Source organism: Manis javanica, chromosome 11, assembly GCF_040802235.1.
Source record: "Manis javanica isolate MJ-LG chromosome 11, MJ_LKY, whole genome shotgun sequence".
NCBI lineage: Eukaryota > Metazoa > Chordata > Mammalia > Pholidota > Manidae > Manis > Manis javanica.
Window position 1 is genome coordinate 1,701,863 of NC_133166.1, and position 25,007 is coordinate 1,726,869.

Consider the following 25,007-nt stretch of genomic DNA (forward strand, 5'->3'; position numbering starts at 1 on the left):
GAAGCAGCAAATGAATTTGTTTTGGGAGACAAAAGGCCAGGCTATGAATTGTGCCTCCAGCAGCTGCCAGTCTTTAGACTCCCTGGGCCTCGGATTCTTCGTTTTAATCAAGGATGAATGGAATGACCACATAGGGATGTTTTCCTGAGCACTAACAAATATGAATGTCCCTTGTCTTCCTGGCTGGGGTGGAGATCATCCAGAAACTGTGCACATTCAGGCTCCCATGCTTACTGGCTCTGTGACCCTGGGAACCTTGTTTAACTCTGCAAGCCTCTGTTTTCTCATCTGTCAAGTGGAAGGATCACAGCGCCTACCTTGTAGGGCGGGTACAGAACGATGAGCCAAAGCGCCCACAACACCCTGCACACTGGGAACCAGTGCCTGCCTGCCAGCATGGCACTTGGTGGGATTCTAAAGAGCAGCACCAATTATACTGTGCCACAGAAACCACAGTGTGGCCTGCACTCGACCTGCATGTGACCCTTCTCTTATCTTACAGGCATTCAGAAAGGGGGCCTGTAGCCTCCCCCATGTGGGCTCTTAGCTTAGCATTGGGTGTCTCTGTGGTGCCAGCAGCTTGAAGGCAGCATGAAGGTGGTGGGTGGGCACCCAAGGGAGGGATTTGAGGGAGGCTGGGCACAGGCCCCTGTTTGCCATGGCCGTCAGGGAGCCAGCCCCGCGTGCCAGTGCTGTTCCAGGGGCCCTCTGGAAGCTCTTCTAAAGCACAAGGGTGGAACTGAGTAACTTTGCCCCTTCATACCCTGGCCTTGGAGGTCTTTGGTGAGGGCGTCAGTTATTTGGGGTTTCTCTTAGGCCTCCAGGAATTACGTTCACAGGAGCCTTAGGCATCGTCTGATCTGTCTCCTCAGGTGCCATCTAAGCTGATTTACGATCAGGTTTGTCTCATGTCTGGCTGAGCCTGGGTTGAGGAGATTGGGACAGTGGCAGGGCAAGAAACTGGAGATAAAGAACTCCAAACCAATTTTTCCTTAAATGGAAGACCTTGTTCTAAGCCTGTGTGTGACACCAGAGCTTGGGGTCTTCAAGATAGTTATATTCTTCTTATAAGTGCTCCTGCCAGATGACTTATTTGGAAGACTGAAGAATTCCCACTGGCCAGAGGGAAGTTATTAAGATGAAAACTTTGCGTTTTAGATCATGAGAATTTTATTAACATGTTACTATTTTAAGTGGCCATACAAATATCCTTTGTATTGATTTCAGTGTGATGTACTGACTGAATAAATACGCCAATTTCTGCCAGGGAGCCAAACAGTATTTTTAACCTACTTTAAAATATGTGTTGTTTCCTATGGTTTTTTAAAGTTTGGAGTTGATTATGAAAGCACTTTCAATTTTACAAAATTCTTTCCACAGCATAGACATATATTTTAAACTATTAAACATAAAATGTAATAGGGTGGGTAATTACTTTTAAAATTATGAATTAAGGTGAACAATAGGTGAAATAAATTTTTTTTGCTTATGTATGCTGTTATAGTGGAAAACACTGCTACAACAAAGGGAATTTGAGTGACAGTTCTCTGACCATGTAACTGAAATACGTTCTTATACGTATTTTTTTTCCCTGATCGCTGCCTATGTAGCCTGTTTAGGCAATTTTGTGATAAGAATAGTGTGTACTTAATCAGGCCCTGCCAGAAACTTAGGGATTTTCAAAAATAAAGGGAAAAACCAAACAGAGGGCTGAAGCTTTTCACACATTGGCTGATAGGACCCTCAGGGTCATAGTAATACTGATGCATTTCATAGGTGGGGAAATTGGGATGGGAGAAGGTCAAGGGCTTTCAGATGGTTCCACATAGTTTATCCCTGCATTCTGCCCTTTCTCTTTCTTCAAACTGTGTGTGGGGTTGGGGGCAGTTCCCTTACGTCTCATGGGCAATGGGAATATAAATCAGATGTTTTTTGAAGGCTGGTTTGAATTCCCTTCTGGAAAGGCAATGAAGAATTAATGACCATTGTCGATCCTTATTTGTGACTCGGATGAAATTTTCTGGTTATGAACAGAAATATAAAATTTCCTTCGCTTTGTGGAGCAAGGAACCTTAGAAAATTCAGGTCACAGAAGAAGGAATAGGACTGGCAGGGAGTCACATAGGCGTGTTACAGCTTCTGAGCCGGCGCTAAGATCGGGCTCAGAATCACAGAACACAGCATTTCAGGACGCTGGCATGTGGTGCGATTGCCCACTGGGAGCATGAGTCCTGGGCGCGATGCCTCCCAGTTGCGGGAGCCACAGTCTCACAGGACTGACCGATCCGGCTCCCAGGGAGGAACAGTTGGAAAGCCCTTCCTAATTTTGAGCTGAGACCTGATGGGAGGATGAGGTAACTTTCTTTCCCAGAATGCATGGCCGCTTGAGATGCGGTTCTTAGAATAGCACGTGCCTGCCCCACTCACGTCCCGGGAGACGCGGGGTTACCTGAAGTTGTAGCCTGGGGAGATGCTGCTCTTCTGAGAAACACTGTCGAGTCGGGTGAAGGAGTATTTGGGGATGCACTGCTCCCATGCCTTGTCCAAGTCGCACACCCAGCCGATCTTAATACCCAGAACTCCGCCCTGGAGAAAGGGTCCGCATGTGAGGAGAAAGGCCTGTCTCCAGCCTTCCGACTCCCTGTTCTCAGCCAGCATGGGGGCTGGGGGGCATGACAAATGGACTAGTAGTGATTTCCTTTCACTGTCTGGGTGGAGGCCGGAGGCAGGGAGAAAGGAAGGTGGTTTGCTGCATGTCGCTTAGCAGAGAAGTAGGGCGGCCAGGGGCGAGAGCCTTGGGCTTCTGAATCCTACTCTGGTTATCTTCAGTCCCTTAGCTACAACCTGGGACAGAGAAAGTGGCCATATGTCCACTTTCCCATTGCAGAAGCATTTTCACAGACCTAAGGCCTCTGCCTGCAGGGGTCAGGTGAAGACAGGAATGGGCAACTGAGGTTTGGGGGACTAGGGTGAGGGAGGCGAGCCCACCCAGGACAGGAGCCAGTAGAAAGGAGCAAGGCACGACACCTGCTGCAAGCCTGGGATGCCTCCCCCGGGTGGCGCCTCGTGGCGGCTCCCTCCCCACACTTGGCCCCTCTGCCTGCCAAGGGGCGGAGTCTGGCTGGGTTGAGTCCCGGGGCTCCGTCCTGGATTGGTGTCTAGCTGCTCACCGTGCTAGCCAGTCTGGCAAAGTCCTGGCCTGCAAACTTGACCACATCCCCCACCCGCAGGATGGGGCAGAACGGGGCCTTGTCAGGGTGGAAGCGGCACGTCTTCATGTCGGTGGCCGTCAGGTTGGGAAGGAGGTTTCCTCTGGGGAGGAGCAGAGGAGAGAGGCCGGGCGCAGGAGTTGATGCGAAGACAGTCAAGCACGTATTTCTCTCTACCTTCTGAACCCTCCGCCCCCGGGCAGGGGATCTGAGACCTGATCTCTTAGACACTGTCCGCCTCCCTCAACCTCTGTCCCTGCATCTGTCTTGTAACTCCTACCATCTTCTCTCCCACATTAGGTGTGGGTTCATGTCTAGTACCCCTCAGTCCCCAGACTGGGGCTCCCGGAAGGCAGGAGTCACATCTGGTTACTCTGGTTCCCTCTGTCATGGTGGCAGTGATCTGTGCACACACCCCATGCCCGCGAGGAGTGTGGAATGAAGGAGTCAGTGAGGAGGGGCTGGTCTGACTGAGGGAAAAGGGTCACCCACAATGAGCTTGGTGTGGGGAGAAAGAAGTGGCACGAGCCCCTTGACAGCAGAGAAACTGTTGCCAGAGCCCACCCAATACTCCGTGGCTGAGGCCAGCGAGGGGACTGGGACTCGGAGCCCAGGGAGATGGGTGCGGGGGATGAGGAGAGACCAGGGAAGATCTGGAAGCATGGGGAGGGTGGGGAAGGCAGCAGGAGTTAGGGAGGGAGCTAGGACCCACTTCTCAAAGTTGAACAGGGGGAACCGGATGCTGTTCTTGATGAAGATAGTGAAGTTCTCAGCTTCCATCATGACAGGCCTGTGGGCAAGAACAGGTGACCTTGGCTTCCTGGGCTGAGAACAGGGACACATGGGAGCTTTCTTCACCCCGGGAACCACCTTTCCCAGGGTTTGAGGGTCAGACGGCCAGGAGGGGGCAGGTGAGGTGGGCTGCTATCCCAAGTTCACTTCCCCACCCCAGGAGTGACACTACGGGGCACAGGGTTGCCCACAGCTCAGAGAGGCGGAGCTCCCCACATTGGCAGAGGAGAGCTGGTGGGGGGCCCTCTCTCCTCCCCCTGCAAAGGCCCTCACATTTCCACCGTGTCCACTTCGGCAGGGCACCAGCCCTGGATCTCGCAGGTCCGGAGCAAGTTGCTGTAGTTCACGCAGCGGCCGGTGAGGATCCCTATGAGGGGAGATGCAGTGCTGGGGGACCGCCTGGCCCTTGTCCCTCCCTCCTCCCCCTTCCTCAGCAGGGACCCCCTGACACAAGCACAGGGACTTGGCAGGTGGAGAGGAAGGACAGGCAGGCAGAGAGGTGGCCCGTGGCACTGCAGCCCTGCAGAGCTCTCTCCCTCCTCTCCTCCTGAGCTCCGGACCAAGCCACAGGGAGGTGACAGCTGTCCCGTCCTCTTAGCACATCCCAAGCCCCTGCCACCCTGACGCCCTTGTTCGCCTTGTTCCGCATCACAGCCTGCTCTTGCTGGCCTCTGGGCCTGTGCTGCGGCTGTTCCTTCTGCCTAGAATGTCCTTTTTAAAGGCTCCCTGTCCTACCAAATCTCACTCATCCTCCAGGGCTGTCTAAACGCCTCTGCCTCTGAGAAGCCATTTGGGGCCACCCGCCCGCCTGGAACCAATCTCTCTCCCTCCCATGGCTCCCACAGTACCTCCTTGATGGCACGTGCCACCCTACGGCACATCTGTCTGTCACCACCATCCCTGGGCTGGCAATCCCTCTGGGAGGCGGCCCTGCTGGGTCTGGCGTACAGTGGGCATCTCTATGTGCGGGCAGAATTACACGGAACAGGCCAATCCCCCTCCCTCCCCTAGGCTGAGCTCCCCCACGGGGCTGTGCTGTCCTCCAGGGCGCCACTGCCCCTTTGGGGTTGTGACAGGGTGGGGAGGGCTGCACTCACCCCCTCCTGGGAAGCGCTCCGGCCTGCACTGGCTGTCTGAGACACAGTGGTACTTCTCCTCGCTCTGTGGGAGAAAGGTCCGCAGGTGGGCAAAGGACCCTGCCTGGACCTGGGAGGGACCCTCGGCTTCCACTGCCTCCCCACAGGCGGCCTCTGGAGGCTGGAGGCCCCAGGACACAACTGCACGGACCCCGGACCTCTGGGCACACCCACAGCCCTCCTGGCCCTGCTCTCCACCCCCAACTTCTTCTCTGACCTGCTTCATCCAATTTCCACCCACCACCTCACCTCTGGGCAGAACCCTTGCATCTGGTTTTCAGTAACAATCATCTTGGTGATGATGACAAAGACAGAGGTGCCCTTGGGAGGAGAAGGGAGAGAGACAAGAGCACCGTGCCAGTTCCCGAGGTGGGCACTACGGCCACCCCCACCATGCAGAGGAGGAAACCCAGGCTCGGGCTCTGATTTCGCCAGGGTCACAGGGCTAACGAAGGGCGGAGGTGGATCCAGGCCAGGCTCCTCCGGCCACCCACTGGCCCCTTGGGCCCCCTCTGTGTGTTGTGCTTGGTTACAGGACCTTCGGCAGACCTCAAGGGGAGCCCTGCTTCCCTGAATCCTGGTGCTACACTCCGGAGGGCAGGCCCATGCTCCCCCACGCCCCCAGCTGCCATGCGGGGCTCTCTGGGTGACTGATGCCACAGATTCTGGTTTGAGAATCCCACCGGCCCTCTTCTTGCCTCTCCCCCTCCCCTCCAACTGACCCAGCATCTGGGCCTACCTGGGGTGGGGTCACATAATCAGACACATCCATGACTCGGTTGGCGTACTGGCCAAAGCCCTTCACCTTGGTGACCACCGAGGACTCAATGGCTGTGTCCCGCACCTGGTATGCCTTCTCGTGCAGGAAAACCCACCTGGGCAGGTGAGCAGGGGTGGAGAGCAAGAGAGAAGGGTCTGGTTTCATCAGGCAGTTGATGGGAGAGGCTCCCTTCCTGCCAACATTAAGACAACTCGGGGTGCCTGGCGGAGGGAAGGCCTGTGCTGGGGACCTGTGCTATGTGGGACCTACAGTGTTACTCCATCTCATCCCTATTTCTTGCTTAAGAAGCACTTTTAGACTTTTTTTTGCTGATATTCCCACCCATAAAATTTTAATGCTATAGTTATCAGTGTAGGTGCTGTGTGTTTATTTGTGCTTTATACATTAAAAAGGTGATTTTTTCCTAATCCCACAAGAACCAATTTTCATCCCGTGGAGGGTGATGTGGCCCCTTGGAGGATGCATGGCCATCCCGCTGGCTGGCGGTGGAGGCCCCCTCTTTGCCCAGAGGCTGGGAGAGGGGGGCGGGCAGAGGATCTTAGGCCTCTGACCAGGTGTGCATTCCAGGCTTTGTTCACGGCAGTATCCTAAATGTCAGCACACAGTAGGCGTTCAGTTAACAAGTCAACGAAGGCACTTAGGAGCTGGGTGCTTGGCAGAGTCTCCATCTGTGGGAATGGGGGATGAAGACGGGGGTGGATGGGAGCAGCAGCACGGGGGCCTTTACCAGGCAGGTGAATGGAGCTGGGTTGGAAAGCAGAGCGCTGTAGTCTTATTTCTTGGGTTGTGCTGCCACCCAGTGGACATTTACCTGTACTGGCTTCTCCCTGCAGCTTCCAGCCTGTGGCGGAGTGGATCAGGGACGGGCCCCGTTGGGTCTTCCATCCCGGCTTCCCTCTCCAGACTCAGGCTGACTTCCCCAGCAGCCAGAAGGACCTACAGACAACCCTTCCCTATGCATGTCCGTGGGGTGCCTGCCTTTCCCACCACAGCCTTCAAGGCTCAAGCCTCTCTCCGCCTCACTACCGTGCTTGCAGCCTGCGTACGGCCCAAAGTGTCTGTTCCTGACAGCACACTGGGAGGCAGATGCTGTCACTGTCTGCAATGTGCAGTTGAGAAAACCTCATCAAATGGGTTTGGAAAATGCTGTGCACTCTCTATTTTGGAGAAACACCTGCAACAACTTGTGGAATCTAGGCTAGCACTTTGGGAAATGCTGGATTAGGGTCCCTTCCTGCATGCTGACCAGGGTGGTAGAAGGCTGGAGACCCCAGCAGATGAGAATAAGCAGAAGGACTGTGTACATGAGACAAAGCTGGGGGAGGTCTAGACTGGGAAGCTGCTGAGGGCAGTACGTGGGCTGCCCTGGAGCGTTTAAAATGAGGGGTGAGGACTTTAAGCAGAGGAGCTTCCTGACTCCCAGAGAGTTGTCCATGAAATGGCTGCTGCCAGGTGGTGAGCACCACATGCCCAGGAAGGCAAGCCAAGGAGAGGACAGGGGCCCACCTTCCAGCTGGGCTGAGAGGAGGCACCTTCCTTGCAGGGGGTTGGCCTGGACGGCCTCTGGTGTTCCTGATGCTGGGAGTAGCTGCTGGGTCATGCAGGGGTCACAGTCACCTATGGGATGGTCACCTGCCCAGCACACATATGTGAGCACAGGGTGACACTGGCCAGCGACTCCTTGTTCAGTTTTCAGTGAGAGGGTTTGGTGTTATCCCTGTGATAGGGCCTCCCTCATGCACTTGAATTCCAAATGCTTTTCTGAATGGGAGAGAACAGGTGGAGTCACAGCCAGCGCTGGATGATGGTGCTAACAGGTAGCCTGTTTTCCTGTCGCATCCTGGGAGCAGCCAGCATCTGCATGAATGTACCATTAGGATTCGCATACTTGTAAAACGCTCTCAGGAACACCACGCCTCTGTGGAAGCCTGTGGTGCTGTGGGCTTTACTTCCCAGCACTTGTCTTCTGGTTTTGGAAGGGGAGGGGTTCCATCGGAGCCTTGCAAGAAGTATGGCTCACATAGAAATCTCATCTGCTATCCTATGTCCTAGCAGAAGAGAAGAGAGCATCTCTACTATGAAAACTGTGAAGTTATCCAAATGGGCATTATCAGCTCATGGCCTGAGGCCCTGCGGAGCAGAGAGAGTGAGGTCCAGGCCCAGGTCTCTCTGCTCCTAGTGGAGAGCACCTTTGTGCACGTACCTGAGTGGCCACAGTTGCGACATACCCACTGGAAGCTCAGTGTACCCTGCCATGGAATGGACACATCTCCAAGTGCTGAGCTAATGAAATGGTTTCCTGAGGCCCCTCTCTCTGTCCTCAAAGTCCAGGAACATTTGCAGATGAGAAGCAGAGTTCAGATTCTTATTATCGTCTAACCAGCACAGCCTGCTAAGTGCTATAAGTGTTAAGGATTCATTAAATCCTTATCACAATGCAATGAGACAGCTTTATTATTATCATTATGCTATAAATAGGGAAACTGAGGCACAGAGCCATGTGATAACTTGCCAAGCTGGAATGTGCGTTCCAGCCCAGGCAGGCTGCTCACAACCACTTCACTTTAGGGACTTAAGCTGTGTCCCAGCTTGGGGCCAGACCCTGGATCCTGGCCTTTGTCCTGCTGGCTCCTGGGGACAGAGCGTTTCCTAGCTTAGGAAGGTCTTGGGAGGAAGGACCCAAGGGCTTGCAGCAACAATTAACCAACCTCTTTCTTCTCCTGCCTCCTTCCTGTGCCCAGTGGGGAGGAGAGGACACATTCTCTTTCCAAGTTAAGTAACCATTCCAGCGGCCCATAGGGCCCAAGGACATCACCAGCGCACCTTGAAATAAGGGAATGTTTCATTTTCAGAATGGAGGGGCTGAGTCCGTCTCTAAAGGCCAGGGCTAAGGAGATGGGGCAGGACTGAGCCTTCATTTCTTGGCATTTACTCTGCTGCTCTGACTTATTTTTTTTCTCGTATTCCTGGTTTATTATTTATAGAGCGGAAGGCGGGTGGCAACTCCTTGGCAGGTGGGATGTGCAGGAAGGAGGCCAGAGCAGCGTCCCCACGCCCTCCTGGCCACCCCCAGGGGGTCAGGGAGGAGGCCAGGGAGTGGGAGGAGGAGCATGCGGTGCGTGCATTAGGAGGAGCAGGGTCTCTTAGGAAGGTGTGAGCTAGGCAGAGGGAAAGGGGGAGGCGTGATGGGGAGTCTGTGAAAGAATCATAGTTTCCATCTATTACTGAGTCACCCGCCTCAGCATCCCAGGCAAGACACTTGACACATGTCCCCTCCCCTCGCCATAACTCTCCCTAGGAAAGGCATTCCTAAACCCATTTCTGGATACAGGGACTGAGGCTTAGAGACATTAAGTGACCTGTCCAAGCCCCACTCCTAGTTAGTTAGTGTGACAGCAAGTCTCCTAATCAGGTGGTCCCTGAACCACGGCCTCCTGATCATGGGGCTGCAGTCAGGGGAGAGGGGGGACAGCAATGAAAGCCAGTGCCCTCTCCAAACCTGTAAGAGAGGGGCTTCCAGCAGGTCTTCCCAACATAATTGTCGCCTAGTGTGCCAAAGAGGCACCTTGGGCGGTGAGGGTGGAGGAGAGAGCCAAGAAGGCAGAATTCAGGTCCTTCTCTTTAGAGTAGTCCCCCTTTTAAGTGCTTTATGTATTGAGCTTCTACATAAAGTCTGAAATGTGGCTGAAAATTATGAACCAAAGTGGGTAGCTGTGCGATGATGGGTTTGGGGGTCAGGCCTTGCAGGGGGAGGAGAAGGGCTGCATTGGGGTCAGAGGCCCCATCGGCCCCCACGGGTTCTTCCTACAGATGAGCATCAAAGGGCTGGCCATGTTTGTGAGGAGGCAGCTTCCTCCAGGAAGGCGATGCGTCAGACAGCGCTTCCGGGGACTAGGGCCCCACAGAGGCTTCTGCTTCCTCCTCAGCTTCCCACGGGAAGTCCCACCCCAACAGAGGAGCCTGGGGATTCCCACCTGGGCCTGTGCAGGAACAATGTGAGAGATAACCAGGTAAGTCCTCTGTGTACCTGGGCTGGGTAAACAGAACCAGCTTTGAAGAGGTGTCAACCAAAGATAAGCAGAGGTGGGGTGGAGAGCATGTGTGGAGACTGTGAGGTGGGGTGGCACTGTGAGTGTATGAGAGAAATGGTTGGCTTGGGTTATACACGTCCTGGGGAAGTGTGTGTATCTGGTCCGCCTGACAGGGCTGATGCAGAAGAGCTTCAAGTACTAGTTAAGTGTTAATATCACAGCATTAAAAATCCTTTCAAATCCTATTGAGTCCTAGCCACCACCATGTCTCTCCACAGGACCATACAGCCTCTTAGCGGGTTACCCGCAACCACTCCTACCTTCTCCTATCTGCTGGCGTATCAGCCAGAGCGATCTTCCCAGCTCAGATCTCAACACGTCCAGCTGTCTCAGTCACACACACACACACACACACACACACACACACACACACACACACACACACACATTCACTCACTCACACACGTTAAATTGTTTCAGCAGCTTCCCGTCCATTTACTCTCTGTGATCGCGCCCCATCTCACACCACCCACACTGGGGCTCCCTCTGCTCCAGCCATAGAGACCTTCTTTCTTCTCCCCAACTCCCAGGCTCTTTCCATTTGCAGAGCTGGGTTTCTCTGCCTTGAACCCTCTTCCTTTCCTTCTTTCACCTGGATTGCTCCTCCTTGTCCGCCAGATCTTGGCTTGGCAGTCTTAGTTAGCTCTCCAATCAGCTCAAAAACCTCTCTCAGCACTCTGCACCTCTTCTTTGAACCCTGAGCCGCAGGAGAAATTTTATAGTTGTTCGAGGAGATTATTTGATTGATGTCCACCTCTTGTGTTGTAAGCTGCATGAGGGTGAGGGTCCTGTCTGTTTTTGACCACTGTTCTATCCTTGGTGCATAATGCTTGGCATGAGATGCTCGATAAATGTTTACTAAATTAATGACAATGGATTCATGAAGTCCTAATGGTGCATGGGCTCGTGTGCACAGAGATGGGGCTCAAGCCAGGGGGCTGGGCTGCAGAGTGCACTGATGTAACTGGAAGGAGCTGCCCGTGGGGAGCTGTCAGGCCGGGAGATGGATGGGGTTGGATATCAAGACGCCAAAGAGCCTCTCCTGCCTGATTCAGCAGGCCGGGCTCCAGCACCGAGGCTCAGAGCATCAGACTGGACCACAATGAGGGGCAGACAAGGGTGGGGGTGGGTGAGGAGGCTGGTCCAGGAGCCAGCTGCCTCGCCTCCATCCCTCTCCTGCCTGGAGCCACCAGAGCCAGGCCAGGCTGGAATGTGCTGAGGCAGCTTGTGCACTCACCTGCACCGACATACCGTCTCGTGGCTACAATCACAGCGTTGCATATGCACGTGAACATGGAACCTTTCAAAACCAGCTCTGAGTCAGGCTGAGGAGATGCAGACGTGAAATGTTTGCAAACATCATTATTTCACAAAGCCTCAAAGTTGGGAGGGACTTCAGGCCATTTAATCTTACTCCAAAGCTTGACTCCCTTCTCTAATATCCTTGAGAGTAACGTGGGATATACAGCCTTATCTACACCACCTGCGCAGATGAAGCCTGCTAATTGTCACCAAGCATGCAGGGCAAAAATCCCTTAATTCACACCTAACCACCTTTCTACGCACAGCTTCACATGCTGCTTGGACCTTTCAGGCAAGCAGCCCCCTCACAGGCAGCTCCAGCTCAGTGCACACAGGACAGGGTGTCTGCTTCACCTGCCTGAATACTCATGGCAGGTGTCAGTGGCTCGTTATCTCACACCCACAGACCCTTTGTCTCAGCAACAGCATGAGACGAGAGACCTGCACACCACGAAAGGGGACCTTTGAGGTTTCTGCCTGTCTTTCCTGGTGCCACCAGTGTGTGTGGATGAAGGACAGAATCTATGTTTTCTTTCCAGCCATTGTCTGCTCCATGGCTCTTTGTAAATGTGTGTGTGTGCGCCTCCACGAGGTGGGGGCTGAGAGGGGGTGTTTGGACCTTGTTGGCTCTTAAGCAACTCCCAGAATGGGTTATATGGTACAAAGTCAGGTAGAAGGAGGGAGTCTATGCTTTCTGACAAAGGGGAGTGTTTCTGGGTTCTTGAAGAGGGATCCTATACAATGTTCAAAAAGACACTTCTCCTTAGCAACTCTCCCTTTTAGCGTTATTCGTGCCTGTGTTTCTCTCCAGCTCCAAAGTAGTGGATGCCCCCTACTTTGTCCCACCCTCCAAGCATGAGGGCTGCTCCCCTTCCCATGTTTTCTCACCATCTCCCCATGCCAGACGGAGAGTTCTCGTCCTAATGGGATCCAATTTTCCCCTCCCTTCTCTGCCACCAACCTGATCAGCCTGTCATCAGTTCCCTTGTTCCAATGCCTGCCCTCTCCTTTCCTGTGCCCCCTGCCTTTTTGAGACCCCAAAGAGTTGACTGAGGGGAACTGGAAGATGTGGGGTCTCTCTGATCACAGATCAGGGGAGTGAAAGAAGAGAGAGGGGAGGTGGTCACTTGGGACCTCTCCTGGTGGGCTCCAGGCAAGCACTTCCACTCCTCTGAGTGTGTGCCTAGAAACCACTCTCCAACTCCAAGGATTTCCTGGGAAAAAGAACTCATCTGGGACCAGATCCCTGATGGGGATGGCCGAGGCCTGTCCTTGGGACGTGGCTCCATGGAAGGAACTGTTTCCCCCAGGGAGGAGAAGCTCAGGAAGCTGGATAGCAACACCGAGGGGAGGACCAGAGGAGAGGACACCAGGAAGCCCCCGTCCTAGGCCCTGGAGGCCCACAGACTCACCCCACGAAGTAGGAGATGATCAGAAGCTGAACCGCTCGGTTGATGATCCCAATGGTCCAACTCTTCACAACCACCGACTTGGTGGTCTCGTAGGTGAAGAAATCTGATATGCAGTTCATGCTGAGAGAATGCTCAGGGGTCACTCAGAGGGGTCCCAGTGGCGGTCTCAGGAGGGAGAGGTCCTCAGGACCAGGAGACAGAGATCAAAGCCTGGTGGGGGCAGCTTAGAGGGGCTCAAGAAGTGGGGCGCCTGTTCCTTTAAGGCAGGCACCTCTAGTCCAGTGCCCAGGCTCTCTTTGCTCTTGACACTCTGGGCGGCCAAGAGTCCAAGGCCAGGGCGGAGGACCCCCTTTTTGTTCGTCTCCACCCCACTCCCCTGTGATGTCACGGCAGGGGTGGGGTCTCCAATCCCAGGCTCCTGATTGCCTGGGATGCAGCTGCCTAGGGCCCTCTGGGACTCATGTTTTATCTGCACTCTGTCTACCGTTTCTGTTCCGTTCCCTCACACTGCATCTTCATCCCAGCTCACCAGCTGCTCCATGCTCTCCTTAAACCCCTTCCCAATGCTCCCTGCTAGCCACCTAATAGGGTGACTGAGCTGAGTATCCCCTTCATTCCTGAGCTTCTTCCTAAAGCTGCTTAATTCTGCAACCACCCACTCCCTTCCCGAGTTGCCTCCAATAGCATGGGACGGGGGCGGGGTCCCTCGAGCATTTCTTGGTCTCCTGGGAGGTGGTGATGAGTGAAGAGTCCCGTAGTTCCTCTAGCTAACTCAAGTTGACAGTGGATGCAGCTCTACCTGTACGCACAGAATTTTCACTTTTTTTTCCCAATTGCCAGTTTACTTATCTGAATCACTTATTAGATTACATGCTCCTGGAAGGGTGGGGCCGTTACCATCTTATTCCCTAGCTTCCTCACATCCTAAAACTGTGTTGGAGCTCAATACATCTTTATTGAATCCGGTTGAATTTATGCTGCTAGATGGTGCTTCACTAGCCATTACCCAGAGGTTAAAGCCCTAAATTCAGGGAGCAAGAGTACATTCCTATTGTCTCTTGTCCCAGGATTGAGTTAGAAAGCTTGTGTAACTATTCTGTCAGATTGTCAGAGAAATGCTGAGTTTAAATATTCTGTCCTAATTTCTTCATACAGGACACATATTATCAATCTTTCTGAATGTAAAGTCACTGTGATTATGACTGAAGAGAACAGGACTGGGGGTAAGAGATTTGGGTTCTAGTCTCTGGCTTTGCTGCCAACCCACTGACACCCTGGACGAATCTTCTTTGGGTCTCAATTTTCCCAATTGTAAAAGGAGAAGGGAGTAGACAAACTCAAACATCTTTCCTGGTCTGGCCTCCGATTTTGCAAGATGAACCCTAGGACTACCTGGGGGTGCATGACTCCTGAAATTCTAGGCTGATGAGGTTTCAAATCAGTTCTGGCTCCAAGGTGAACCTGACACCAGCCCTTGAAACCGATGCTGCCATTTGCCAGCCTCTTCCAGGCAACTCACACATCGCGGTTGTGGATGTTTTTGGGTGCGGACAGTGAAACTCACTTCAAAAAGGTCCCAGTCCCATGTGACAGGGGACAGTACAGTCACGATGACACTGACACCAGCATTTTCTTTGCAGTCAGTGAGAGGGATCATTTCCCTCCACAACTCTTTTTTCTTCTTGTCCCACTGACTCCTTTCTACTCGAAAGAAACCACTATTGTGCAGCAGAAAGGGACACATCATTCCAACACACACACGCATCTGTGGAAAGTCTGAGGAGACAAAACGTTACGATTTCTCTTCAGAACCTAGGGCTCCACCGAAGAAGGTTCTATAATTATTAAAGAGTCCTACACACTCCCATTTTCCAGGCGGATTTCCGGCGGGTGGACTTCAACCGCAGCCCGGCTTTCCTCAGGTCGTCCACGGGTCCGACGCTCTAGGCCACCGCCTCTTCGGCGGGCAGGGCTCGCGTCTCTCTAGCTAGCTCATCCTCTCGATGGTCCGTGCACGACTTCCGGTGGCGGGACGCGGGGCCGCGCACGCGGGAAAAGCCTCCCCGGCTTCTCCGCATCCCCCGTGTCCCCGCCCCCTTCCCGCGTCCCCTAGTGCGCCCACCGCCCGCACCAGGGCCGTTGCGAGGCTGCAGCCTGAGGAGGTGGGTGGTCGCCCACCCCGTGCCCAGAAGGGCTTGGACCCTGCTTCCGCGCGGGACGCTCGAGGTTGACCGTCCACCGTTCAAATTCACAGGCAGAGAGTGAATCCATTTTACGGGGAGCGGGAGCTGTGGGCCTGGGGCCGCATCGCGGTGGGAGCGCTGGGAGGGAGACCCTCACCCTTGAGCTAGGTTGGGGCACGGGCGAGGTGCGAGCTACGGAGAGGCCCTGGGGTTCCGCCGCTCGTTGCCACGGCGCCCGGTGGAGCGCCCGGAGCGGGTGTCTCTTGGGGTGTAAGCACTTCTCCAGGCCCGGTTCTCTAGCTCGGGCTGGGCCTGGTCCTTCGAGCTCTGCAGAGCCCGCTTTTAGGTTTCCAGTCAGTGGAGATCCTGAGACACCCAGGCTCAGCCAAGGGTTGCCACCTGCTCCATCCGTGGGCCTAGTGAGGTGTTACCGTTTCATGCTTATCTATCTTCCTCTTGAATTCAGATTCCCAACTTGCCGAGTATCTGCACACCCACCCAGGAGTTGGGGCCAGCTCCCAGTTGAGGCCAACAGGGGAAGGTCAGCATGGCAGAAACACTGGAGTTCAATGATGTCTACCAGGAAGTGAAAGGCTCCATGGTAAGAAGGGCTTGGGCTTTTAATACAGGTGGAGAGAGAGGAGAGTAGATTTTTTTGTCCATGAACAGGAGCTTGCCTTGATGATACTGCTACTTTGGAAAAGGACTCAGAGTGTAAGGTGTACCTGGTGTTTCCCCAGCAAAAGGCAGTAGTGATGGAAGAGTACAGACGTCGAGTAACTTACGATGGTGTTACCTCCCAAAAACCCATCATAAGTTGGAAGTGCATTTAATACACCTAACCGACAACATCATAGCGTAGTCTAGCCTACCTTCATTGTGCTCAGAATACTTAACATTAGCCCGTAGTGGGACAAGATCATCTAACACAAAGCCTACTAAGCATTGAATATCTCATGCAATGTACTGAATACTTGATTGAAAGTGAAAAACAGAATGGTCATAGGGATATAGAATGTTTGCAAGTGTATTGGTTGTTTACCTTCCTGACTGTATGACTGATGGAGCTGTGGCTTGCAGTTCAAAATTCAAAACTCGAAGTATGGTTTCTTCTGAATGCTTATTGCTTTTGCACCGTCCTAAAGTCAAAAAATCATTAAGTTGAGCCATCAAGAATCGGGGACTGTTGATATGAGTGAGAGTCTCAGAGTTGGAAGGGACTGTACCTGCTGCTCAGTCCAAATCTGAAATTGAGGACCTGGCAAGGTTTCTGGATACCAGGGTCAGGACTAGCATCCAGACTTCCTGGCTACATATTTCTTCTTTCTGTCCTTTATTACTTCACCTGTTGCACATTCAGTATGGGCATTGGGTGGGGACTGTGAGTCACTCAACATGTGCCATCCCCGTGCATTTCGGCCTGTTTTTCCAATAGAATGATGGTCGGCTGAGGTTGAGCCGCCAGGGTATCATCTTCAAGAATAGCAAGACGGGCAAAGTGGACAATATCCAGGCTGCAGAATTGACAGAAGGCATTTGGCGCCGTGTTGCTCTGGGCCATGGACTTAAACTACTCACAAAGAATGGTCATGTCTATAAGTATGATGGCTTCCGAGAGTCGGTGAGATGTCCTTTTGCTGTAAATCCCCTTTGTGCTGTGCTGCCTTGTTTACTTTTTGTTTTCTAGAGAGTTGGTAGTCTTCTTCTGGTAACTGTGTAACTGCCAGCTTTGGCTCCTTAGAGCAGGGCATTGAGGCCATTAAGCATTGTTCACCTTTGGGTGTCTTATGCCTTGACTCCAGAAGATTTTCTACTATTTGGATTTTTTGGTGGGTGCTCATTGCCTTTATCCAGGTTCAGTCTTAGCTTGACGTTTTAGTTTAGGTTTTGTTCCTCCATTTGTACTGCTTGAATTGAAGACTTTACTGCATTTTAATTTCCACTTCCATTAAAATAATACCTGTACAAAGATAGCACTGTGAGCCCATAACCAGGCATGTCGGTTCCTTACTTTCGTCCTCTCCCAGCCTGAGATCCGGTGCCCAGAAACAACTTCTAACAGCCTTTTAAACAATTTTATAGCTGAGGTTCTAAGTCAGTGTGAATTTCTGATAAAAGGTATATTGGGGCAGTTTCTCAGAAATAGATCATCCCAGCAAGTTCAAGTTTGTGTGAAGACCACCAGGGTTTACTGGGATTGCTGTCTCCCCTCCACCCACAGGAGTTTGAGAAACTCTCTGATTTCTTTAAAACTCACTATCGCCTTGAGCTAATGGAGAAGGACCTATGTGTAAAGGGCTGGAACTGGGGCACGGTGAAGTTTGGTGGTGAGTCCTGGGGAAACTGGGGATGAAAGGTTTCCGCCTTTGCCTCCTTTGGTGCCTTCGTAGTGCTCTCTTTGATTCCCTATCTGTTTGTAATTCAGCATGTATTTCTTAAGGACCAACGTGTGTCAGGCATCATGCCTGGTTTTGCGGGGTACAGTGTGAACAAAAGAGCCCAGTGCTCTGTTCTCAGGGAACCTACAGTCTGGTGGGAATGTTGCTTATGCAGACATGAGGCAAGGAGTTTGTGGCTTGATAAGCTCTTTTCCCACAGGGCAGCTGCTTTCCTTTGACATTGGTGACCAGCCGGTCTTTGAGATACCCCTCAGCAATGTGTCCCAGTGCACCACAGGCAAGAATGAGGTGACCCTGGAATTCCACCAGAACGATGATGCAGAGGTGTCTCTCATGGAGGTGCGCTTCTACGTGCCTCCCACCCAGGAAGATGGTGTGGACCCTGTTGAGGTGAGACCTCCCCGCGTTGCCTTAGGAGCAGGTGATGCTGTGCAGGCCCCAGCTGGCCTGGGAGCAGGACTCCTGCTGCCTGATGACCAGTGTGTGCTTCTGCAGGCCTTTGCCCAGAATGTGCTGTCTAAGGCAGATGTGATCCAGGCCACTGGAGACGCCATCTGTATCTTCCGGGAGTTGCAGTGTCTGACTCCTCGAGGCCGTTACGACATTCGGATCTACCCCACCTTTCTGCACCTGCATGGCAAGACCTTTGACTACAAGATCCCCTACACCACAGTGCTGCGTCTCTTTTTGCTGCCCCACAAGGACCAGCGCCAGATGTTCTTCGTGGTAAGCAGACACTACTGTGGGTGGATTGTCCTGGTTTTGCCTGAATCCCTGATAGATGGATCCCACTGGTGTTCAGTTAATCAGCAAGTTCTTATGAAGCATCAACTTCTGCTAAACCTTGTTGGCGCTTTGTTATTAGATCAGCCTGGATCCTCCCATCAAGCAGGGCCAAACCCGTTACCACTTTCTGATCCTCCTCTTCTCCAAGGACGAGGACATCTCCTTGACTCTCAACATGAACGAGTGAGTGTCTCCCTGGGCTCGCGTCCTGCTGCTGTCCCGGCAGCAGACAGTGTGCCATGAGAAGGCAGCTGTGTGCATGGCCTCATCTGCCTCTGTTGGTAGGGAAGAGGTGGAGAAACGCTTTGAGGGGCGGCTTACCAAGAACATGTCGGGCTCCCTCTATGAGATGGTCAGCCGGGTTATGAAAGCGCTGGTCAACCGTAAGATCACAGTCCCGGGTAACTTCCAAGGGTGAGTGCTGGCCTGGGGTCCTGGCCTGCCCAGGGATGGGCTATACCATTTCTCCTCGGTAAACCCCTCCTGGGATGGGAATGTAGCCTCTTAGAGGCCTGGTTGGATGGATTGTGATGGGTATTGGTTGCCTCCATCAGAGCAGCTTAGTGAGCTTTATTTAAGCACAGGTGTCACTGCCAAAGATGTGTGCCCTTTGGCTCTGCCACCTGCTTCCATGGTAGGCACTGATGGGGCTCCCTGCGTCCTCCACCAGACATTCAGGGGCCCAGTGCATCACCTGCTCCTACAAGGCGAGCTCGGGACTCCTGTACCCACTGGAGCGGGGTTTCATATACGTCCACAAGCCACCTGTGCACATCCGCTTCGATGAGATCTCCTTCGTCAACTTTGCCCGTGGCACCACCACCACTCGTTCCTTTGACTTTGAAATTGAGACCAAGCAGGGCACTCAGTACACCTTCAGTAGCATTGAGCGGTGAGAGCCTCTGCCAGTCACTTCCTGGGCATCCTGGTCCTGACCCAGCCTCATCCAGGAACGCTAGCATGGCCCAGTGCCCTCTCCAGCCTGTGACACTCCCCTGTGACTTGTCAGGCTTCGAGCAGAATTTTTCTTTGGTTTCCTGGGATTTGGTCCTTGGAGCACTCAGCCTTTGGAAGCTTCTCTGTTGCTTTTTCTGCATTTGAAAAATTGTTCTCCTATTACGAAAAATGTATGTGTTCAGTACTAGTTCTTACTCTCTTCCATTTCTCTGTGATGGAAATGCTCTCTCCCTTTCTTGGAATGAGCTTTGGTCTGAGAACACAGCAGCTAATGTTTATTGAGTGCTCACCGCGAACTAAACATTTAAGAACATCTTCACACTTAATCCCCATAACAACTCTGTGAAGTCTGAAATTCAGACGAGTAAAAAGATGAACACACCCTTCCTCTGATGTCCTCCCCCTGCTCTGTGTATATTTGGCAAGTGCACACCCTTTCCTGCCTTTTCTTTCCCAGAACTCTTGAGACCCTGTACATTCCTTTGCCTGCCTTACTGCTGTCCTCCAGGCCTCTCAGAGCTGATGGGTTGGATAATGTGGTCAAGGACTCCAGGCCCCTCAGGCTGTCCTGGCTGATGGTGTCAGAGCAGCATGCATTCACCCCTGTGTTGGCCCTGTGGCCCTATCAGTGTGGTAACATGGTGCATCTCCCCTCACAGGGAGGAATATGGAAAGCTATTTGATTTCGTCAATGCAAAAAAACTCAACATCAAAAACCGAGGATTGAAAGAGGTATCTCTGGGCGGGGAAGGCCGAGCCACTTCTGTTCTCTCTATAGAGGGAGGGGGCATGGGTTTGTCTGGCTTCTTTTTTTTACTTTCTCTTTTCTTCTTACCCTTATAGAAAAAAGAGGTGCGTGTGGCCCTTCCCCCTCCTGGTGCAGGTTTCCTCAGCATGACCGTAGATCAGTCTGTGCAGCCCTGCAGGAGCCCCCAGTGGGGCTGGGAGAGGGAGGGGCTTGGACTAACCCAGCTGGCAGGAAGTCCTTGGGCACAGGCCCTGCACGCTGGCTGTGTGTGGACAATCCAGCCCCAGGGTCTTCTGGGAGCTGCTGCTCTGGTCTTACAGGCATGGGGAGTGCTTTTGAGTGTGTAGTGGTTCTGGCGCCAGGCTGAGTTGGCGCTCACTCTCATCTCTTCCCTGGCCAGGGCATGAACCCAAGCTACGACGACTATGCTGACTCTGATGAAGATCAGCATGATGCCTACTTGGAGCGGATGAAGGAGGAGGGCAAGATCCGGGAAGAGAATGCCAATGACAGCAGCGATGACTCAGGAGAAGAAACCGGTGGGCCAGCCCTGGCAGTGCTGGGCACAGGGGTGCCAGGCTCTTCACTGAGGCCAGGGCTGGGCTTACCCTGGGGCCAAGCTGGGTGTCTGGGTAAGGGAGGGATTTCCAGTGGGGGCAAAGCTGATGTAGCCTGTGTTCTTTTTCAGATGAGTCATTCAACCCAGGTGAAGAGGAGGAAGACCTGGCAGAGGAGTGAGTTTTGGTTTCATCTCTTAGGGGTCAGGTGGTGGCCTATAAGCTTAAGGGACCCGGGAGTTTCTAGACATTTCTCATGTCCCAGCATTCACTACTGACCCAGGGTGGGAAAGTGACCTGCAATGAGAGGATGCATGGAAATGCTTTGAAAGTTGTCGAGGGCTTTTTGTAAGTGTAAGCCACATCGTAAAGCCAGGCAAGTGCGGTGGGGAGGGAATGGGACTGAGAGCAGCTCACCTACTGGCCGGGAGTCCTTGGGTCAGTGTTGAATCTCAGTGTCCTCACTTCTGAGACGTGGGAGTCCTGTTGTGCTCGTTGCCTGTGTCAGAAGTGTGACTCTAACTTTAACATAAAAGGAAATTTTGTAAGTTGGTGTTGACTGGAGAGTCTAGGGATATCATTGTCTTCAGGCACCTTGATCCAGGTGCTCAAAAGTTGTGGGGTATCTGTTTCGGTTTCTTCTGATTTTCTTTTTCTTAGTTAGATAGGTTTGCCCTGTGTGGTGTCAAATGACCCTCAGAAGCTCAGGGAAGGCTTAATCCTACTGGTTTAACACCCGGAAGTCCTTCTTTCAGAGCCACAGTAAATAGCATGATTACTGCCCCTTCCTCAGTCTGAGGTAGATGTGCCCTGCTGGGCCAGAACGAGGCTCTGTGGTTGGAATGAGCCCCTCCTTGCAGGAGCAGGGTGGTTCCTTGCTGGAATTTGGAGCTCTCTTAATCCAGGAGAATTGGTAACGTAATGTTAGGCAGAAAAAAAAAAAGCAGGAGTCATCTAATTCTCTTACCCCATACTTACGAAGATCGGTGAGCAGAGGCTTGTGAGATGCCTTGAACACCGTTCAGCGCTGTGCAGGTAGCAGGTGTTCCATGGACTGAGGAGTTCCACATGTATCAGTCAGGACTGTAGTTGTATGCATATGTTCTGGGTTGGGCTGAAGTTGGTTTTCCTTACTCTTTATAGTAATGTGTTATCTCTTCATCAGAGACTAGAGTAGATCAAGGTGACTAACTCAGAGGAAGTGGTAAAGTAGACTTGGAGCATACTCTGGGGTACAGCAGTGCTTCTGTCCCTCGTGCATGGGATAGAGTAGGACCTGGCCAACGCCATGACCAAAGAGCAGCTGAAGCCCACTGGTTTCTTTCATTTTTTTATTGATTGATTCAGCAAATACCCCATAGTCACGGCTGCGTCTGGAGAGTGGATGGTTGAAGCCACGTCAGCGAAGGGGAGGAGGCAGGGTTGGGGACTGGTGGTGGAGGTCCTGTGGTGGTCCTCCTCTTCCCTTCTGGGCCGGTAGCTTTGGACTCATTTCTCTCCTTCCCCAAGGTGCTGGGGTGCTGTCCTCCCACTCTGAGTCTAAACCCCCCTCTCCTTGGCAGGTTTGACAGCAACGCCTCTGCCAGCTCCTCCAGTAATGAGGGTGACAGTGACCGGGAGGAGAAGAAACGGAAACAGCTTAAAAAGGCCAAGATGGCTAAGGATCGCAAGAGCCGCAAGAAGCCTGTGGAGGTGCAGACTCCTCTAAATGGGAGGGTGTCAGGGAAGCCATTACCTTTACCTTGGGGCCACCACCAGTAGGACCTGTCCATTGGTCTTCCTGGGGCTGCTTTTCGTAGCCAATGATTGTGGCTTTGAGGAGTATCTTCTCGGAAATGGTTTCTCTCAGGTCCTTGAGATAATTAGCTTTTTGGGATGTCTGATGTAGGAGACAGGCTTCTTCTGTCCCAGGAGCCCAAGGAAAAGGGCCCCCGGTGAGCTAGGCATGGGAGCGGAGGGAAGACATGGTTCCTGCCCTCATGGAGCTCTCAGTCTAGCTTGATGCTGTTTAGTCCTTTCTCCAGTTTTTCTCCCAAGTAGGTGATCCAGATAATTTCTTTGGGAGAATGCGGGGTCTGTGGGAAATAGATGGCTGAAGGCATTTGGGTTCTTGAAGGTGAAGAAGGGTAAAGACCCCAATGCCCCCAAGAGGCCCATGTCTGCCTACATGCTGTGGCTCAATGCCAGCCGAGAGAAGATCAAGGCAGACCATCCTGGCATCAGTATCACGGATCTTTCCAAGAAGGCAGGCGAGATCTGGAAGGGAATGTCCAAAGAGAAGAAAGAGGTGAGTAGGTGCAAAGATGAGAGGTGTGACTCTTGCAGCTGATAGAGGGAAGTCCATTGGTGGAGCTTCTCTGTATAAATTTTGCCTACATCAGGGAAGAGGTCTTATCTATTCTTGGTTTTTTTTTTTTTTTTTGTGTGTGTGTGTCTGTGTGTATGAGACAGGAGTGGGATCGCAAAGCTGAAGATGCCAGGAGGGAGTATGAAAAAGCCATGAAAGAATATGAAGGGGGCCGGGGTGAGTCTTCTAAGAGGTGAGTGTCAAGAGCAGAATGGCCCAGTAACTGCTTTTTTAGCAGATTTTGTAGGTCTGGGTTGAGATGTTAAAGATAATAGGTATGTTTCTGACTGCAGCAGGGCAGTGCTTCTGCAAACTGGTGAGGCAGTTGCCCAAACATGGGTGATGTGCTAGAGAATTCCTGGAGGCACTGGATAAACAGGGCCCTTTCTTGAGGGTCAGTTTATTTGAAGGCATAGGGGAAATAATAAAAATACATTGTGTAGCACAATTCACATGGATTTTTAAAAGTAGAGCAAGAGATGTCAAGTGTTGCTTCTCAGGCTGCTTTAGGCCAGGCCCTGATTCTTCTGCTCGTTCACTTATGGTGCTCTCCTGTGGGGCACGTCGAGTGAGATGGACCCTGTGGCTGTATTGGGAGTGGCCCTGGAAAGCTAGGAGAGTTTTGGCTTTGAAGATGGATGGAATCTGAAGGCCCAGCCCCTTTCCCTGTTGATACTGTAGGGACAAGTCAAAGAAGAAGAAGAAAGTAAAGGTAAAGGTGGAAAAGAGATCAACGCCCTCTAGGGGCTCGTCATCCAAGTCACCCTCAAGGCAGCTCAGTGAGAGCTTCAAGAGCAAGGAGTTCGTGTCCAGTGATGAGAGCTCTTCAGGAGAGAACAAGAGCAAAAAAAAGCGAAGGCGGAGTGAGGTGTGGCGGGAGTTTGGGGGGTGTGGGGCGTGGAAGGGTGAGGGGCATCAGAGTCAGTGTGGGGGTTGGGTATGTTTTGGGGCCTGGGCTTCTGATTGGTCTCTGAGAGTGATGAGATGGAGTGGATGGGTGGAATTCTGAGGTTCTGAGGCTAATGCTGGAGATGCGGGAGAGGGGTTCGGTGTTGGGGGCCCTTCACCACCGAAGTGGCTGGGAGACCAGGACTCTACATCTTTCCCCTTAAGAGACCTTTGATTTTCAGGACTCTGAAGAGGAACTGGCCAGTACTCCCCCCAGCTCAGAAGACTCAGCATCAGGATCCGATGAGTAGAGAGGAGGAAAATTCTCTCTCCTTGGGCTTGCCTTGTCATACCCCCGTCTCCTCCCCATGCTTTGGTACCAGTTTCTCATATGAAATGTAACCCTTGGATTCTGTGCCATCTGAGCAAGTTCTCCTGGTGGTATGCACTTCACTGGGGCAGCAGGGTAGGCATCTTAGCCTGACTCTTTATAATTTGGGGAGAGAGGATGGGAGGCAGGGCAATGCAGGATCCACATCCTCGTCCTATTTTCCTGACTTTGGCATGTAGCTGCTGCTCCTGTTCCAGTTGCTGCAGCAAGGTCATGTGAGGTCAGGCCTGTAGCTCCTAACTGGGGCCTATTTCTACTTTTATTTTGTATTTCTGGTCTGTGAAATCATTTAATAAAGGGAACTGACTTTGGAAACCATGTCCTTATGCCTTCTCTCTAACCGTGTTGTCTTGCTCCCACTCCTCTTGGTGGTTACCACACTTATGAAAGGGAGGGCCCTGCTGGCTAGACAGAGAGCTGGTCTCCAGGTACGTCCTCTTCTGTTCCCGGCCAGACAAGCATTGGTTTTCTAACTCTTCTGCCGGGATGGGCCACCAGAGAGTCTAGAAATGAGAGCCGATTTGATTAGGAAGTCTCTTCTCAGTTCCACTCCATTAGCCACATGAAGTGGACGGCTGGCGGGGGGGCAGCTTCTGGCTCCATCCTTAATCACCTATGAGTCAAGGGTCTTCCAGGGCTTTAGATAATGGAATCAGGATTGACTAGCCTCCCTTCGGCCAGGGGAATGGAAACCTGAGCCTGGAGTGTTGGGGAGGGTGAGTGGTGTGTGTGGGGGTAGGGGCAGTCTGATGATGCAGGAAAGGTATGGAGTATGTGAAGGTTTTGTGCAGTGAGGAAGAGTATACACCAGATTTTGAGGTTGGAAGGAACGTCTCTCTGGGGAGGAGGCATAACAGGAGATAAATAAGGAACGAGGAAAATAGAGCTTCTAGTCTTCCTCACGGTGGCTCTAAGTCTGAGCTTACACACGTGGAGTGGGCCACGTTACGTAGGTTCTCAGGTGTTGCCATGGGAAACCCCTCCAGCCGGCCAACAGTTCCCTTCTTTCTATCTCTGACTGGTGCTGC

At 52.5% G+C, this 25,007-nt stretch overlaps 2 protein-coding genes across 4 annotated transcripts in view; one reads left to right on the forward strand and one right to left on the reverse strand.

The window, feature by feature from the left end:
• Window positions 1-14,605, reverse strand: part of P2RX3 (purinergic receptor P2X 3) — a 28,578-nt gene extending 13,973 nt beyond the window's left edge. Inside the window, exons 1-8 of the mRNA XM_017680527.2 lie at window positions 12,724-14,605; window positions 5,877-6,012; window positions 5,387-5,458; window positions 5,099-5,162; window positions 4,275-4,368; window positions 3,922-3,999; window positions 3,171-3,312; window positions 2,450-2,586 (exon numbers count right to left, since the gene is read on the reverse strand). Coding sequence (XP_017536016.1) covers window positions 2,450-2,586; window positions 3,171-3,312; window positions 3,922-3,999; window positions 4,275-4,368; window positions 5,099-5,162; window positions 5,387-5,458; window positions 5,877-6,012; window positions 12,724-12,842 — 842 coding nt within the window. The 5' untranslated portion in view covers window positions 12,843-14,605. The remainder of the gene's footprint in view (window positions 1-2,449; window positions 2,587-3,170; window positions 3,313-3,921; window positions 4,000-4,274; window positions 4,369-5,098; window positions 5,163-5,386; window positions 5,459-5,876; window positions 6,013-12,723) is intronic.
• Window positions 14,606-14,740: 135 nt separating this feature from the next.
• Window positions 14,741-24,297, forward strand: SSRP1 (structure specific recognition protein 1). 3 transcript variants are annotated; one of them, XM_017680538.3, is made up of 17 exons: window positions 14,741-14,885; window positions 15,373-15,507; window positions 16,342-16,527; window positions 17,128-17,233; window positions 17,505-17,695; window positions 17,801-18,031; window positions 18,171-18,274; window positions 18,377-18,505; window positions 18,762-18,983; window positions 19,708-19,780; window positions 20,197-20,335; window positions 20,485-20,530; window positions 21,916-22,045; window positions 22,470-22,640; window positions 22,805-22,893; window positions 23,382-23,568; window positions 23,831-24,297. In XM_017680538.3, exons 2-17 carry the CDS (start codon window positions 15,454-15,456, stop codon window positions 23,897-23,899), a joined length of 2,127 nt encoding a protein of 708 aa, XP_017536027.1. In that variant the 5' UTR covers window positions 14,741-14,885; window positions 15,373-15,453; the 3' UTR covers window positions 23,900-24,297. The 3 variants fall into 3 exon arrangements, with proteins under 3 accessions (XP_017536027.1, XP_073071924.1, XP_073071923.1); XM_073215823.1 differs by having other exon boundaries at window positions 14,756-14,977; XM_073215822.1 differs by having other exon boundaries at window positions 14,762-14,984.
• The last annotated feature ends 710 nt before the right edge of the window (window positions 24,298-25,007 follow it).

Coding starts and splice junctions, on each gene's coding strand:
- SSRP1 (XM_017680538.3), top strand. CDS start 15,454: ATGGCAGAAACACTGGAGTTCAATGATGTCTACCAGGAAGTGAAAGGC. Junction 22,046..22,469: donor GCCGCAAGAAGCCTGTGGAG/GTGCAGACTCCT, acceptor GGGTTCTTGAAG/GTGAAGAAGGGTAAAGACCC. Junction 22,894..23,381: donor CGGGGTGAGTCTTCTAAGAG/GTGAGTGTCAAG, acceptor TTGATACTGTAG/GGACAAGTCAAAGAAGAAGA.